The 15449-nt window shown below is 36.1% G+C and overlaps 1 protein-coding gene across 5 annotated transcripts in view; it reads right to left on the bottom strand.

Annotated features, from left to right (window-relative positions):
• Positions 1-15449, bottom strand: part of ANKS1B (ankyrin repeat and sterile alpha motif domain containing 1B) — a 415189-nt gene that overhangs the window by 341869 nt on the left and 57871 nt on the right. For all 5 annotated transcript variants that reach the window (XM_064702134.1, XM_064702132.1, XM_064702136.1 and 2 more), the window contains exons 5-6: positions 8733-8808; positions 6529-6630 (exon numbers count right to left, since the gene is read on the bottom strand). In XM_064702134.1, the coding sequence (XP_064558204.1) occupies positions 6529-6630; positions 8733-8808 (178 nt within the window). The remainder of the gene's footprint in view (positions 1-6528; positions 6631-8732; positions 8809-15449) is intronic.

A 15449-nucleotide genomic window follows, 5' to 3' on the forward strand; every position in this document is an offset into this window, starting at 1 on the left:
CCCACTTCCAGACCAATGCACTTACCTCCTGGAGGCTAGTTCTGAAGAGGAAATCCCAAGTTCAACATAAGTCTTAAATACTTACTTTAAAAAACACAGAGTTCCTTCCAGGAAATCTTTACAGCTGGCTGTCACAAGCTATGGCACAAAAAGCTTACAATAGGCTGGCTGCATACCAATGTTTTAGGGCACAACCCTTGAGACTTTGGGCTTTTTTGGGACTATTACTCCTAACTTGGTTTATATTATTGAAAATTCTACCAGACACACACAAGATAAAGACAGGGCCTCAGTTTATAGAGGCTTATAGTCTAGGTAAATGTACACTTACCCATAATATTGTCAGAGAAAGAGACACAGAACAGGTAAACAGTATCAAGAGCCAAAGAAAAAACACACAAAAGCACCGGATACTTTTACCAGCAGCTGCATTCTAATCACCTGCAGCTGGCTAGGAATCCATCTTCAAATCGTCACTGCTGGGTGCTTGAGAGACTGATCAGGGTGGATCATTTTTCTCAAAGCCAAAAGAGAATTCAGAACAAAGCTAAACTTAGTGACTTATACCACTTCATGACCAGAACAGTATCCCCATCTATGGTTTCACACAATTTTAGAGGAAAACCCATCATTCCTAATAAAGGGGACAGTAAAGGCTGTTTAGGACACAACCTGTCATAATTGATAATGGGAAGAATGGACCATTTAACCTCTTCGCCTTACAGCTCAGTGTAAAGTGAGGACTACTGCAGCTCTTAATACCAAGAGTTAAAAAAACTTGATCAGTTTAGTAGGATGGTTTTCTGTAGTTACCAGATTTTGTCAAAGCCCCACTCAACCTAAATTGGGTGCTGTGCACAAAAAGTAATACCATACAAGTGGTCACACAGCAGTGGAAATAAGAGTGGGGAATATAACTCAAACAGGGAACAAGCTTTGGGAAGTTCAAACAGTTGGAACTCCAGCTTTCTTAGTTTCTGTAATACCAGTTAGGCCAAAGCCAAAGAGATGGAAAAGACTGAACATCTAAGCAGAGAAACACAGCTGCCTCTCAAGCATGAAGAGAGCATGGTCCAGCTCAGCTAGAGCTGCTCCTGAACTTCCAAGGAATATAAAAGCACAACTTGCTTAAACTTCAGCTCCTCTTAGATCCTAATTTCTCACTGAGGTGGTAGGGTTAGGAGTTTTGCTTTGTTTACAAACCTTGGCTCTTAGAGTAATGGTTATATTCACCTCAGAAAATTTTATTTTAATGATAAATAAAAACCAATTTTAGACCTTATTTTCCTTTTTAATGATAAATAAACAATTTTAGTCCTTATTTTCCTTTAAGTATAAGCTGGTTTCTTTTTTTTTTATACCCTACTTCAGCCATGCCATGTGGTAGATTCATATAGAATTCTTTCTAGAACAATTTTTCCCTAGGAAGACCAAAACGCTCTTTAAAACCTCTAAAAAAAACCAAAAAAGGCCAAATTTGACCAGAATATAAATATGAACACTCACCTTTTTAAGCAGAAGACTCTCCAAGTAACTAGATCAGAGAAATAAAACTTACAGAAACCAGTCCCCTCCATAGCAAATATCCCTGCAGAGGGGTGCTTACACCTCCTTCACACCTTCCTGAAGGGCAGCAATCTTCAAAAAGCCTCTGCCCTTCCTAAGATCTTCCAGAACCTGTCAGGGGATTCTGCAGCTCTATCGAGTGCTGGCCCAGCCAGGAAACTCTCAAAAAGCTCCTCCCAAAACAGTTCACTCGCCCCCATGGGAAGGAACCCTCTGAGGCTTTGTGACCCAATTCCTTTTCTCTTTAAAGCAGCTGCAGTAGCAGGAACCTGACTGGGAACTACCATGGTCAGGTGTGCTAAAGTGACAGACAAGCTGAGGTGGAGGCTGGTTCACCTCAGTCTCCTAAATTTCAGAGGACAATTTCTAAACGGCAAACTGAATCCCAGAGAAAGTTGAAATCAATAGATGTTTTTGTGCATGTATTAAGGGAAGATAACAGAAACAGGCACTGAAGTACTCCTGCGATTGTGAGATAGGTAAGGTCGCAGCTAAACTTCAAGTCAAAAAAACAGTAGTTAAATTAATTCATGAATGCAGTCAGTGCTCTACAGCTTTCGCACAAGGGCCTACAGAAAAAGTTGGAAAGTCCCCAGAAAAACAAAACAAAATGAACCCATAAACAAAAGAGAAGATAAAAACAAAACAAAATGAACCCATAAACAAAAGAGAAGATAAAAACAAAACCAAAACAATGAAGAGGAATTGAGATCTCAATTATTTTCATCCCATGCAGTTTTAATTAAATTCTTGATTGAAAATCTATTCCATTCTTCCAGCCTTGACTGAGGCTGGCCTCCTGCAGTCAAGAGAATGGAAGATCTACTTGACCACAGAAAGAGGAGAGAGTGAGAATACATTAAAAAAAAAAAAAAAAAAAAAAAAAGCCAGTGCTAATGTCACCAAAGCTATTTAAACAGAGAGGAATGAAAGGATTTCTGGTTCTGCAGCTGCTTATGTATTCTCCATTTATGAGTAATTTGGTAACAGGTACAATGTTAGGTTCCTAAGCAGCTTCAGCAGAATAGAGGAATGCATTTTCCACTGCATCTCCCTCCATACTGTCTGTGCAGCAGCATTTACTGGGGCTCATGCCATTTTTCATCTGTTTATCTACTATCTTCTTTGTTTCATAATAACGAGAATTCTGCTTCCAGAAATAGTAAAAGAGCAAGATTCTAATAGAGAGCATAGTGGGCTGTGCAGAAAGAGTTGAAAGATGGTGCAGCTCGCACCTGCGTCACGTTCACATGTGCTGAAACTAAAACACAGCTGGTTGGTTTAATTTTAGGCCTACTAGACTTGGCAACATCCCTTTTATCTCCAATGCCTAATTATAAAAGCCCTAAGTGCCAGTACTGTTAACTGCTTCAGCACTGAGTGCTTTTGTTTCACTGCACCCATGAAATGCATCCAGTAGCTTGGCCTTGCTTGGCACAATATCCTAGTTCTCTGCTCTTCCAGTACATAGTACTTATATATCTATTTATTCCTTACTACATTAAGAATCTAAACCCTAATAAGCATTTTGAGTTCAATGCTACTCAGATCTGATGAAGACACAGAAGATGATGTGACATATACAAAAAATATAGAAGTAAAACCTGAACTGTCATTTCTATTAATTCAAACTATAATTAACAGGATGTTAAAAAAAAAATAGGTCTTCTATAGCTTACTCAGCCTTTTTCCTGCTGCTCATTAAAGTGATCTTTTAATTTATTTTCCTTCTACCAGATAATGTGCCAAATCCTCAAAAAAGGTGGCAGACTTTGCAAACACACACAAACAAAAAAACTTTTGCGGAAACTTCTATTGCTCTTTTCTCAGGATAGTGCGAAAGGATGTAAAATAAAGATCGCAAGAAGGCTAGGATCACTTCTAAAACCTCACTAGCAAAAGGTCTTGCTTCTTTAAACCTACAATCTGTAAAAAGTAGTTGTCTCAATACTCTTTAAAAGAGGGAGAACAATTTCTATCCACAATTCTTAAATTCTGGGAGGGCATTTATTCACAGGTGGCTACCAGCCCTACTGGCTCTAGTATCAGCTCATGGGATTTAGTGTTACTACCTCCATTAACTGCTTCCAAACACAGAAATTTCATCTCCTTCAGGGAGTTTCTTATAAATAACCCCAAAGCCAACTGATTTTCTTTCTAAACATTTCTTCCAACTCTGTTATTCCTCTGCATAACAGGCCCACCAGTAATATCAGTCACATAATTTCCTTGCCCACCTCTGCCAGCCTGTTCATATGGATCCTTTAGCCTTGGTTTTATATTTTGAAAGCTAATGTTTTATGGCAGGGACAAATACTATGCTATGTTAATACTATAAACTGTAAAGTGACACAGAACAGTGCAAGTGAGACCCAAAATAACTTAATGACATTACTTGGTGATAACACCTTAGTCTATCCTTGCAACAAGGTGAAAGAACAAATCAATCCTTCTTTGTCTGCATAAAGCACAACATTAGCAAGAAACTTAAACAATTTGGCCAGTAATTGTCTGACATCATTAATTTAATTTCTATTTCCTATATGTCTACATGAAAGAGCCATGTAAGCTGCTCTAGACAACCATCTGAAGACAGCAGCCTTAACAGGAATGTATTTGAAAGCCATGAAATCTTTCTCAGTAATTGCCCTTTCTTAGCATGGAATTCATTACGCACTGAAGTCAAATTCAATTATAGTACATTCAGGATTCCAAAAATCTAGTGCTTCACTGATTTTTCAGCTACAATAGGATAAATACCCACACTTTAGTGAAGACTGTAGTCAGCTGTCTTTTAGAGGAGGGTAGGTCAACTGCATCATCAGTAGTGCTAGTACTGAATTCTGTTTTTTTCAACTTCAACTCATACTTTGATGGATAAGGATTCAGTGAACATTTTGCTGATGAAAAAGAATATATGTAAGTTCCCCAAAAGAATATATGTGAGTTCTGAAGGAGCTCCTCAGGTTGTCTTAGGAGTCAGAATGGCATCTTTGTAACTATTTTTCATTCTTGCACATCACTTCTGATTATAGGCAGAGAGCAAAAATAAACAGCTGCTCATTACAAGACAGTTTCATCACACTAATAAGAGCTGAAACTACTAAGCAGTCATTTTTATACTTCAAGGCACACGTTTGAAAAAGACTGCATGGCAAAGCAAAAAAATTGATTGAAATTAATAGATTTCTTTTTCTGTGTGGTAAAGACTGAGGGCAGCTACTGATCCATCAATGTGAGAAACCTATGAGAGGGAGTGTGGTGCTTTTTACTCACAGAGCAAAAAAATGTTCATCAGTGGGGTTAGGGACTGCAAGGTTTTTACAATAAGGATAAAATGGAACAAAAAAGAAGCAGTAAAATTAAAATTAGTTTAGTTGGTGATGGGATTTTATGATGCATCTTAAATCAGTACCTGAAGGATGATTGATTTGGATGTCTAAGAAAGTGGGAGCTCTGACTGTTTTCCTGCCACTGAACAAGTCCCAGGATGACATTAACCCTCTTTTCCTCTACATGGTAATGTGTTCATGCTGCAGCTCTGTGAGGACTTAAAGGTTGAAGTATGAGTCTGACTCAAATTAGAAACTCCCTTCTTCTGACAGGGGAAGCCCTGTGTCCCCCACACATCTCTTCCTTCCCACTTTTCAATGCACATTACTGTCAGTTACCTGGGACAGAGGTAACTCAGAGACCTGAATCACAGAAGAGGCAAGCTAATTAAAACTATAGAAAGTATAGTTCTATATTTTTAATATTTTTCATAATTTTATATATATCATAAATATATATTTGGTTTGTGAACTGAATCAAGTAACTTTGAAATCTCATGTAAATGGGGAATATGTAAGGGAACTGTGTAGGTGGAAGTAGAGGAGGAGGAAGGGGGAAAGTGAGGGAAAAGGCAAAAGAAAATAGGAAGAAGGGAGAGAGGGAGACCTCAATCTGTTAACTGGTTCAGGTCTAACATGAATCTGCTCCTTACAGGAATACCTCTCCTAGAACCTGCAAAATTTTCATTATACTTATAGGATTTTCTATCTTCAGACCATCATCTTACTAGAAAACTTTATGGAACCTGGTCAATTCTTTGATGTAGTTTGGAAGTAATTCAGAAAAGAAATGGCACAGTATGGCTACATGACCGCATTTTCTCTAAGAAATCTTCTTAGAAAATACAGTTATGAGGGAGCCTGTCATGTGTAGAACCACCACTGAACTGATTAAAATGGCTTATTTAATGGTGGGAATAATAAATACAAATGAAGATGCAGCACTGATACCTGCAGGGACCTCCTCTGTCAAATGCACTTAATGAAAGGCTAAGCTGAAAACACAGGGAACAAATTCCATAGAATTCCATAGAAATGACATTTAACACTGAATTATGTTGTAGTTCATGTTTCATCACTTTACAGCTATCTTCTAGAGTAGAAGATTGAAGTAAGCAATGAACTTCCATCAACCTTACACCATGAACGTACGATGGGGAATGAGAACAAATGCATGTACGGAAAACTTATTCTTTCTCCTACAATAACAAGAAATACTGCCTGGTTTATATTTTTTTTCATTTAAGGAAAATGAAGAAGTATAATGAAATGGTTTGAAAAATTGCCAACATCTTTCAGTCATTTAGTTGCTACAAATCAAGCATTTCAATTGTAGGTTTTCATTACAATTTAATGGAACTGCTACTGAAATATTACAATATGTTATGGTGTAATGAAGAATGTTAAAAGACTAAGTATAAGTGACACACCACGGTAATGTCAGTGGCCTGCAAAAAAGAAAGGGTTTACTCTGAAATTCAGATATTGGACAACTTATTTTTCTTCAACTAGTCTTTTTAAATCAAAAGGCTGCTCCTTTGTGTAATGAAACATTTAAAGATTAGAAATCACAATATACAATAATATTTCTCTATTGTATTTAACAAATGTGTAATTGAATATGCCTTACCTTGAAGTAGAGCTGCAATTTGGAGAGACTGCTGAGATGGATGCTCTTTAAGTATATCCAAAACCGTTCTACCCAAACTGTCCTTTATGTTGGTATCAATTCCTGAAAAAGAAATGGATCTGAGGTGGAATATTTAACCCTAAACGCTTCGGATTATAAATGCGTTATATCAGACTGAGTTACCTGACAAATTGCAAGCAAATGGTTTTACAACAGCATTACAGCTGAGTAGATACAGACGATACATTTCTGTTTAAAGCTCAAGCAGCCTAAAATTCACCTGCTGACATAGATGGTTTTCATGTTTCTGTATATCATGGGGATATAAAGTAACCAAATTTGGGATTTTAACAGATTGCTCCTAAAGAAAAACCATGCTGAAAAGGTATTTTGCAGAATCAATAAATTCTCTGATTGTTTTTCCTACATTTCTCTCCAAACTACTTTGATTCATTGGGAACTTTCTGGTGGAACTTTCTGGTCCAGAGTACCAGTATGTGTTTTGGGAGCAAGACTGAAAAATTTTTTAACCTATATGTTAAAGTTGTACTTCATGGCAGCATTTTCAAAACTCATGCCATGAATAGAAATATCCATGAAATATCCATGTGTAGAATACGGGCACTATGAACAGCCACAGGATTTCCTCAGGTTGGGCTTCAACTGTGAATTAAGTTTGAGGCCTGCCCTGGATCAGGACCTGTTGTACAGGGTACAGCATGACTCTACCTTTGCCTTGTAGGAGCTTCCTTGGAAATTTTACCTTATAGTAGGAATGCTTAAGTTGTTTTTCAGTTTAGATGTGGTTTACATAAAAAGTAAAGATATTAAATGTCCTAGCAAAAAAAGTGAAATTCTTCTCAGGACACCAGAGAAAAACAGAGGAAGCAGGATTTAAAAGGACATTCTGAAAGCATCCAGAAAAGGCTGCAGTTTCCTAACCCAAGACATTTTCCTAATTTGTTTTGTGAGAAACACAAATTTTTTTCACTGAAAACAAAACCAAAATATTACTGGGCTATTTAGCAGTGGCAGTTGACTTTCAGAGGCCAGACGTACCAACTCACATCTTTCCTTTGTAGGAGCTACTTATAACATCTTCTGACTCTTTTTTAAGCAGAACTAGAAAAGAAGGGATTGTTAGGTACAAAAGGCAGAAGTGCAGAGCATTTGGGGTTGAAGGTTCACTGTGAAGATTCTACTCCACTGTCTTGACAACTTTATGCTGGTAGAGGCTGCAACATGTATTAATCTGAAAAAGATAGGTTTTTTCTGTGGTCTAAAGGGCTTCCTATGCTTGTGTGATGTTCTCCAGTCCTTCCTTTTTTAGGAAATAAAAAGGCCTTTTCAAGGGCAGGTAAAGATCCCTTTCAGCCGCCTTCTTTTTCATCCAAACAGAGAAGTAACTCAGAAGGACCATTTTTTTTCTGAAAACAGGTTTGAGGTCAAGGGATACACTCGTTGAGATTCAGATGAAGAGCTGCAAGTAGGATATACTTTCTTTTGCAATACATATATAACACCACAAGAACAATAATAAAGACCAATGAGATCCCTCAGTATAATGGAAGTTCATGGATCTGTAAGAAATTATTTCTAAGAATTTTCATTCTCATTGGTCTTACCATTTACCTGAGAAGACAGTTGTCTAGAAATGTAATTTACCTACAACAATTCTGAAACTTATTATGTAGTATTATGTTTGGACTTTATATCCCTGTTCTTCTTTCAGGACAAATGCAATTCTCAGAGATACAGTGTCTTCCCCTTTCTTTGCAGGCACTCAGTTTATCCAGGAAATGAAGAAGCAAGCAGAATGGTGCGTATGCTAGGAATAGCTAACTGAAGGAAATAAATGTGAACATGAATCTTCTGGTCTCTACATCAAAGAATATTCTTGGCTGCCTTTCAGACTGAATAACAAAATTTTATGTAGCCATTTTGTTCTCATAATACATTTATTCTCAGAATACAGTGACATACACTGAGTCATATATGGAATTTCTGAGTCTGAACATCACCTTTGTTCTCTGTGTATAGCAATTTCTTATTCTAAAAGAACACTGTTTTAAGGAGAAGTACATGTGATTAGATTTGCAAAGGCTGATAGAGATAACAGTAATTTGTATAACCAAAACTTAAGGACATACCAAATTAGGAAAATTAAGGGCATTTGTTCAGTGTTTCCTGTAAATCAGATTTACCTGTTTCAAGCAAAATGCGTACTACCTCCACCTTTCCAAATAGGGCTGCTTCATGTAGGGCACTCCCTTTTTCTGTCTAGAAAAGAAACATTATGACATTTAAATACCAATTAATTTTTCTGTAAATTATAAATAAAATATTTTTGCCCTTCTATTTTACTTACACATAAAAAACCATGGAATAGGCAAGAATAAATACTAGAATACAAGATTTTCTTATTATTGTTCAAGACAAAACCAAAAGTGCTGTCAGTTCTACTGTAAAATTAATAACAATATAAGAAAATATAGTAGGAATGGAATATAGCTCCCTATTAACAAGCCTGAGTTTGTGAAAAATTTCTAAACTCCCATTACAGGCAGTGAAATTCTAGTCAGCACCATCAGTGGAACACAGCTCTTCAGCAGTCAGACAGTTTACATGTGGACATCTACAATTAGATTTTTTTGTGTGAAACTGGATCACACCCTAGAAGGTCAATTCAGTTATATGTGAGAGATGCCCTAGGACATCCTGGGGTCCAGCAGCTGGTCCAGTTGATGTTCACATTTGATCTGCCTCACATCTGCCTCATACAGATGCCTTGGATACCCTAAGGCACCCCCAACAGCTTTAGATGCCTATGTTCATGTCATTTGAATTCTAACTTAGCTGTCTGTGAACTTGATTTTGCAGATTTTTTTGACACAAAATTCTTTGTGAGCAGACTTTTGCTCAAATAAAATTTATAGTACTGAAAAACATACTCTCTTAACCAGCTGCTTTTCTTAGTATTTTATACTGCTGTTACTGAAAAATCGGAACAGAATCACTTTCCATCCAATAGCATTAACTAGAGCACTACTAGATCTCACTGAGTATCTGACTTACCTCTTTTTTTAATGGTAAATTAGATTTTGAAATTTATCTTAGACAAACATTAAAGATTTTGCTGCTTAAATTTGTTTTTTCCTGTACTTTATCCAGTCATACTTACTATGGTAGAAAGACCTTAAAGATACATACATACAAAACCCAATTCTGAAACAAAATAGAAATTCATTATTAATTAGTTGTGTCAGAAGGCATCAGAGTTACAGCAATGCAATGACAGCATATTTAGAAGTAATCAGAGATCCTGAGATAGGATGCGAGTACACTGTAAGTGTACATATGTCCTACTACTGCTTGGTACATGGAGGTAAAAGTAGAGCATGCCAAATGACATCCACATCCTGCACACCATTTACACTAACAGTATAAAAGAGAGGAGAAGGAAGTCAGTAAGAGAGTATACATATGAAACACATCTCAAAACAACTTCTAATATTTCCATTTTCAGAAGCAATCCAGTTGGACATTCCCAGGTTTATTTGGAACAAGAAGACTAAATATGGAGATTTACTTAGAGATGGTTTCAGAATCCTTTACTCAAACAATATCTTCAGGATAGTTCCAGATAGTGCAATTGACTTCAAAATGGGTAACTCTGCAATGACAGTGCAACCACAGAGGTACACAGAGAGATTAATGTGCAGCTCAGACATTTCTGGGAATGAGAAAAGTTCTCAGAAAAGTCACTGATAGTTCAAGTTCTGATTACTGAAAAGGTTTGACATCAGCAATTCTGAAAAAAGCCTATTATCCTCTTGGTGTCATATTGCATTTCCTTTGGATTGGTCACTTACTGGCATGACTATTAGGTGGATCAGGTGTTAAAAAGAGTTAAAAGAGTTCTCTGTCATCAAGGAGGAGCGTTAACAGCAGGTCAAGGGAGGTGGCTCCCCTTCTGCTCACTACTGGGGGTCCACACCAGTTTAGTTCTGGGCTCCCCAGCACAAGATGGAGATGGAGCTACTAGACAGAGACACAAATTGTTAAGAAACTGGAGCATCTCTTCTATGAAAAAAAGCAGAGAGAATTGGGACAGTTGAGCCTAGACAAATGAAGGCTTATAGTGGATCTCATCAATGTGTACAAATATCTGAAGGGAGGGTATAAAGAGGAAAGAAGTCTAAGCAAGGCTTGGTCATGTCCACTGTCAGAAGAAATAATGGGGAAAAACTGAAACACAGTAGGTTCTCTTTGAACATATGATTTTTTTTTCCTTTGCAGGGAACTGAACTCTGGTACAGGTTGTCAAGCAAAGTTGTAGGGTCTCAGTTCTTGAAGATAATTCAGTTCAAAGCTTGTCTGGACATGATCCTGGGCAACCTATTCTATGGGATTCTGCTTCAAAGGGGGAGTTGGACCTGATGACTTCCATACTTCCCTTCCAACCTCAAACAAGCTCTGATTCTGTCAAGGAGAAGAATTAGTGATGTACACATAAACAATAAAATCCACAGAGGTTCAATTGTTAGAGGAAGCCAGGGCACTAAATTTTATTTCTAAAAGATTGAAACACAAAAATGAAAACCAGTTGCACCTTGACTAAAATCAAAGATATCATTCTGTACTAATAAGGATCCTTGTTTAATGGAAAAAATGGACTACATTAGTGACAACTGTACCATGATCTAAGACTAAGAAAGATCAAATGTTCTGGCATACTAAATCAACAGCTTTGAGGACGAGGGTTTATCCTCTGATTACCCAGTTAAACAGTGAAAAGGATCCTGATATGATAATTGGCATGGGCAGCAGTCTTTCTGTTCATCAAAATTCCCCACTGGAGGAAAGGTAAGCAATATTTTCCTTGATGAAAGCATCTTGTAAGAAATTGAATTAAAACTAACAGGAAAAGAGGAACTTCCTGTAGATGTGTAAGGCAAACAAATTATCTGGGGGCAACCTAAGAACCTATAGTTCTGCTATGCATAAAGGGAGTACAGGAACTTAACCCACCTTTACACATGTAATTCATAGAGTTGGAAGAGGAATCCAAACTTAAGTGCCATTTTTTTCCATATATACTTTCTTGCTTCTTAGTCTATTCTATCTATAATACTTCCTGTCATATCAGAACATGATCCTAAAATGCTTTACCGACATTCCACACTGCCCTGAATTCTAGGGCAATCTGTGCTTTATAACTCTGAGCTATCAGACAATAGTAATGAATGTCATATCCCGGAAATGAGATACATATTGTGAACAATTTCTTCAAAAAAGAAATTTAAAACGCACACCACATAAACAGTGCAAAGATCTGTGCACTACAAAGGTGATATCTAATCAAGGGGAGAAATACTACCATGAAACTGAACTAAAACCAATCTGAGAATATGGAGATTGAAAGCACACTTTTAAGATGCAGGCGTGTAATCCTGCATAAGATGTCATGGAGATGAATTCTGACACAAATCTTAAAAGCCCTAGGCAGGATTTCATGGTAATGGTGAATAACTAACAAGTGAATCAGACCCCTCAACCCAAAAACTATCCAGAAGGCAGAAATGCCCTTGTTACCAGACAGTTACAAAACTCTGCTTTAACTTAGAGGGAATGCTGAACCTCAGGATAAACAGGGCCAAGAGAAATTCAGACTGGCTAAGTAGATGCATCTCTCTTTTTAGATGTACATGTGGCTTACTACTTGAAGGTAGAAGTAAATTCAGAATGTTTTATTCTTGTGCATTAGAGCATTTACATAAATCACAAGGATTAAAAAATATAGTTGCAAGTAATTTCTATATATTATTTAAGATGTCCTAGAACTTTTATGAAGCTCTTTTTCACTTATAACAGTGTGCTTGTGCACCAATATATTCTTTGTCTATACTACAGCAAGTTAGCTTAAGATTTATAGACAATTTTCACTGTTTTACTTCCTGAATCTTTCATTGCCTTGGATCACATTTTCCTGGCAAAGTAAACACTACCATTATATTTGGAAAGTCTTTCCCAGTGATACTTAATACAGAAACTGCTGGCAATTTTTCATGAACAAAGTGAGCTAAAGTCTACTTGAGTTTGCTCCAATGGATAATATATTGACACTGGCATAATTTTCTGTATATGGAATACAGAGAACTAGAGCACAAATTGTGCCAAACATAATAAAACAGTCCCTGCCCCTGCTTACTACTAAATACAGGTCAGCTGGACACATAGATCAAGCTAGGACAGGAGGGCATTGTCAATAGGCACACCAAAATACCTAGGTCAACTTGGCATACAATTTGTAGGCTCACAGAGAACCATCAAGGGTTTCAATAATTACATATTTTCTTTTAATCATGTAAATATGCAAGAGCTTGTAATTAGGTCACTTGTCTAGTCCTTATTCAAAGGCAGTTTGCCTGACATGGATTTCAGACAATCTGAAGGACAGAAGGTAGCTTTGCAAATTGATTCACAGAATATCCTTCATAGACAGTGAGAGCAAAAAGGAGGGGGCACAGCTTTTGGCAGAAGTACCAGTGATAAGCAGTGGAAATTTTCATCATTATTGGAACAGACAGGGAAGGCAAATAGGGATAGATGAAAGTTGGATAAATAGAAGAGGCCAATATTTTAGGGTATTTATAATTATTAAACTACAGTTTACATGAAACATACTGAACTGTACAGTATATTAATTTAGTGAAGGCCCAAAGTCTCTCACTTAACCAAAACATGTATATTTCTTATATGTTTCAATTTAAATGAAAACTCCAAAGCATAAAGAGATGAAGCAGATTTGTATTGCCCACTCCTAAATAATTCCAGATTGAAGGATAGTGGGATAGACACGGGAAATTAATAAAATGTGTGATTAATTAAATAAAAAAGTAAATGCTCTCTTTCATTAGTCCAAATTTTTGCTGTGATTAATAGTGCTCAAGGAGTAAAAAAGAGAAAGATAACATGGCTAAACTAAACCTCCCATTTAAATAAATACATCTTTACAACTACAGTGATACAAGACAGGCTACTCCTATTATCATCTCTAAATATTCTGAGAGGTCTTTATGGTGATAAACTGAATTTATTTAACATGTTTAAATGCGTGCAAAGTTGTTGTTTACCACATAAGGTTTTACTTGGTAAATTGTTCTTTCCCAAACAGTGATGCAGATCAATTTAATTAATAACAAAATAGTTTTAAGTGACAAGCTGATATTTTGTGCTCTCCTCACCTTAATAAGCTGCCAGTAATCATCAACAGAATTTTTCAGAGGCTATAGAAGTAATAAGTTAATAAGCCAAATTACCAATATGTTAAGTTGCTGAATGAAAAGGAACATATTGATAGAGAATCTGTATACCAGCAAGAAAATAAATAAATGATATTTCCTTATGGCAACTGGGACAAAACCTCTAAGAAACAAGATAACCTAGTGAAAAAAAAATCTCTGCCTCTGAATAACTACAGAAAAAAACCTAAGAATATAAATCACTTAAAAGCAATTAGAATTGCAAAAAAAAAAAAAAGAAAAAAACAAGTAAGCCCTATAATTTTAGTGGAGATGTCAAAGAGATCACCATTACTAAAAGAATCTTTCATTTCTTAAAAGATCCCAGGCACTGTATTTTTTAAAGTCTAGTGAAAAATTTTTAGTATAGCTATAGATAAAAATGGCTTAGGAGAATTCACAGTAGTGCTAAAATTATCTAGATTACATAAGAGGAAGAACACATTTCATAAAAGCATTGTGTAATATTTTGCCCTCATGTAACCATCAGTTTGTAAGTTGCCATGACAGAGACTATTTTCCTTCAATTATTCTATTTCTTAAATATCAATTCAGGCACCAGTTTCTTTCTAAATTTTTCCTCATTCTTTTGCTAGAGATAAAAGAAAAATTATACATTCAGAAATATGCATTTGAAAGTTCTATGTTGCTGTTAAACTTTTCTAAATTACTGAAACTGTAGTAATAGAAAGAAAAAATGAGCTGCTTATATTAACCTTTGCAAAAGTCTCTTTTTCTAGTAAAGAAAATCAAAATCAAATTAAATTGAAAGCTTGACGGGTGGCAAATTCACAAATCACACAAAAGTGTTTCACTTTAAAATAGCTTAAAACAAGTATCAACACTAACTCAAAATATGAGACAAGTAATAAAGGTAGTAAAACAATTTTACCACATTTTGCTATGGAAGGAACTTGAGAATATCCAGTTTTAATCTTAAAATACACTAATATTTTCTGATTTGCTTTTTTGTTGTTGTTTTGAGTTTTTTTTTAATCTATCTTTTCTTCCTCACTTCACATTCTTTTTCTCAAAAGTTGAAAAACAGGACCTTGATGGAAGAATCCAGAAATAAAAGTGTCTGGAATCCAGGTCCAATCTTTCCATATAAAAGGGAATTTTGTGTATAAAGGAGTTTAATTAAAAGCACCTTAATTAAAGCTTAAAATGGATATTCATTTTAATCAAAGTTTAGACAAAGTTTGCAAGATTTGTTCACAGATTCACAGAATCTTCTAAGTTGGAAGTGACCCAGAAGGATCATCAAGTCCAACTCTTAAGTGAATGGCCCATACAGAGACTGAACCCACAACTTTGGTGGTTTTATCAACAGGCTCTAAGCAACTGCTAAGTGGTAGAGAATGTCTGAATGTGACTCTAAAGTAAATGTAATTAATTTTGGTTGCTTGCTTACTTTATCTGAAAATAGGTATAAACCTGAAACAACCTTACATCAAAACATATTTTATACAGTGAGACAGAGACAGCAAGGAAGTTACTCCATTTATGAAGATTAAATCCACTCTACAACAAACTCAGTGCCATCAATCAAATCAAGAGAAATCATAAGATTGAGGCAACTTTTCAGAACACATAACAGAATCCAGTCCTCCGTAG

This window comes from Zonotrichia leucophrys, chromosome 1A, assembly GCF_028769735.1.
Source record: "Zonotrichia leucophrys gambelii isolate GWCS_2022_RI chromosome 1A, RI_Zleu_2.0, whole genome shotgun sequence".
Classification (NCBI taxonomy): domain Eukaryota; kingdom Metazoa; phylum Chordata; class Aves; order Passeriformes; family Passerellidae; genus Zonotrichia; species Zonotrichia leucophrys.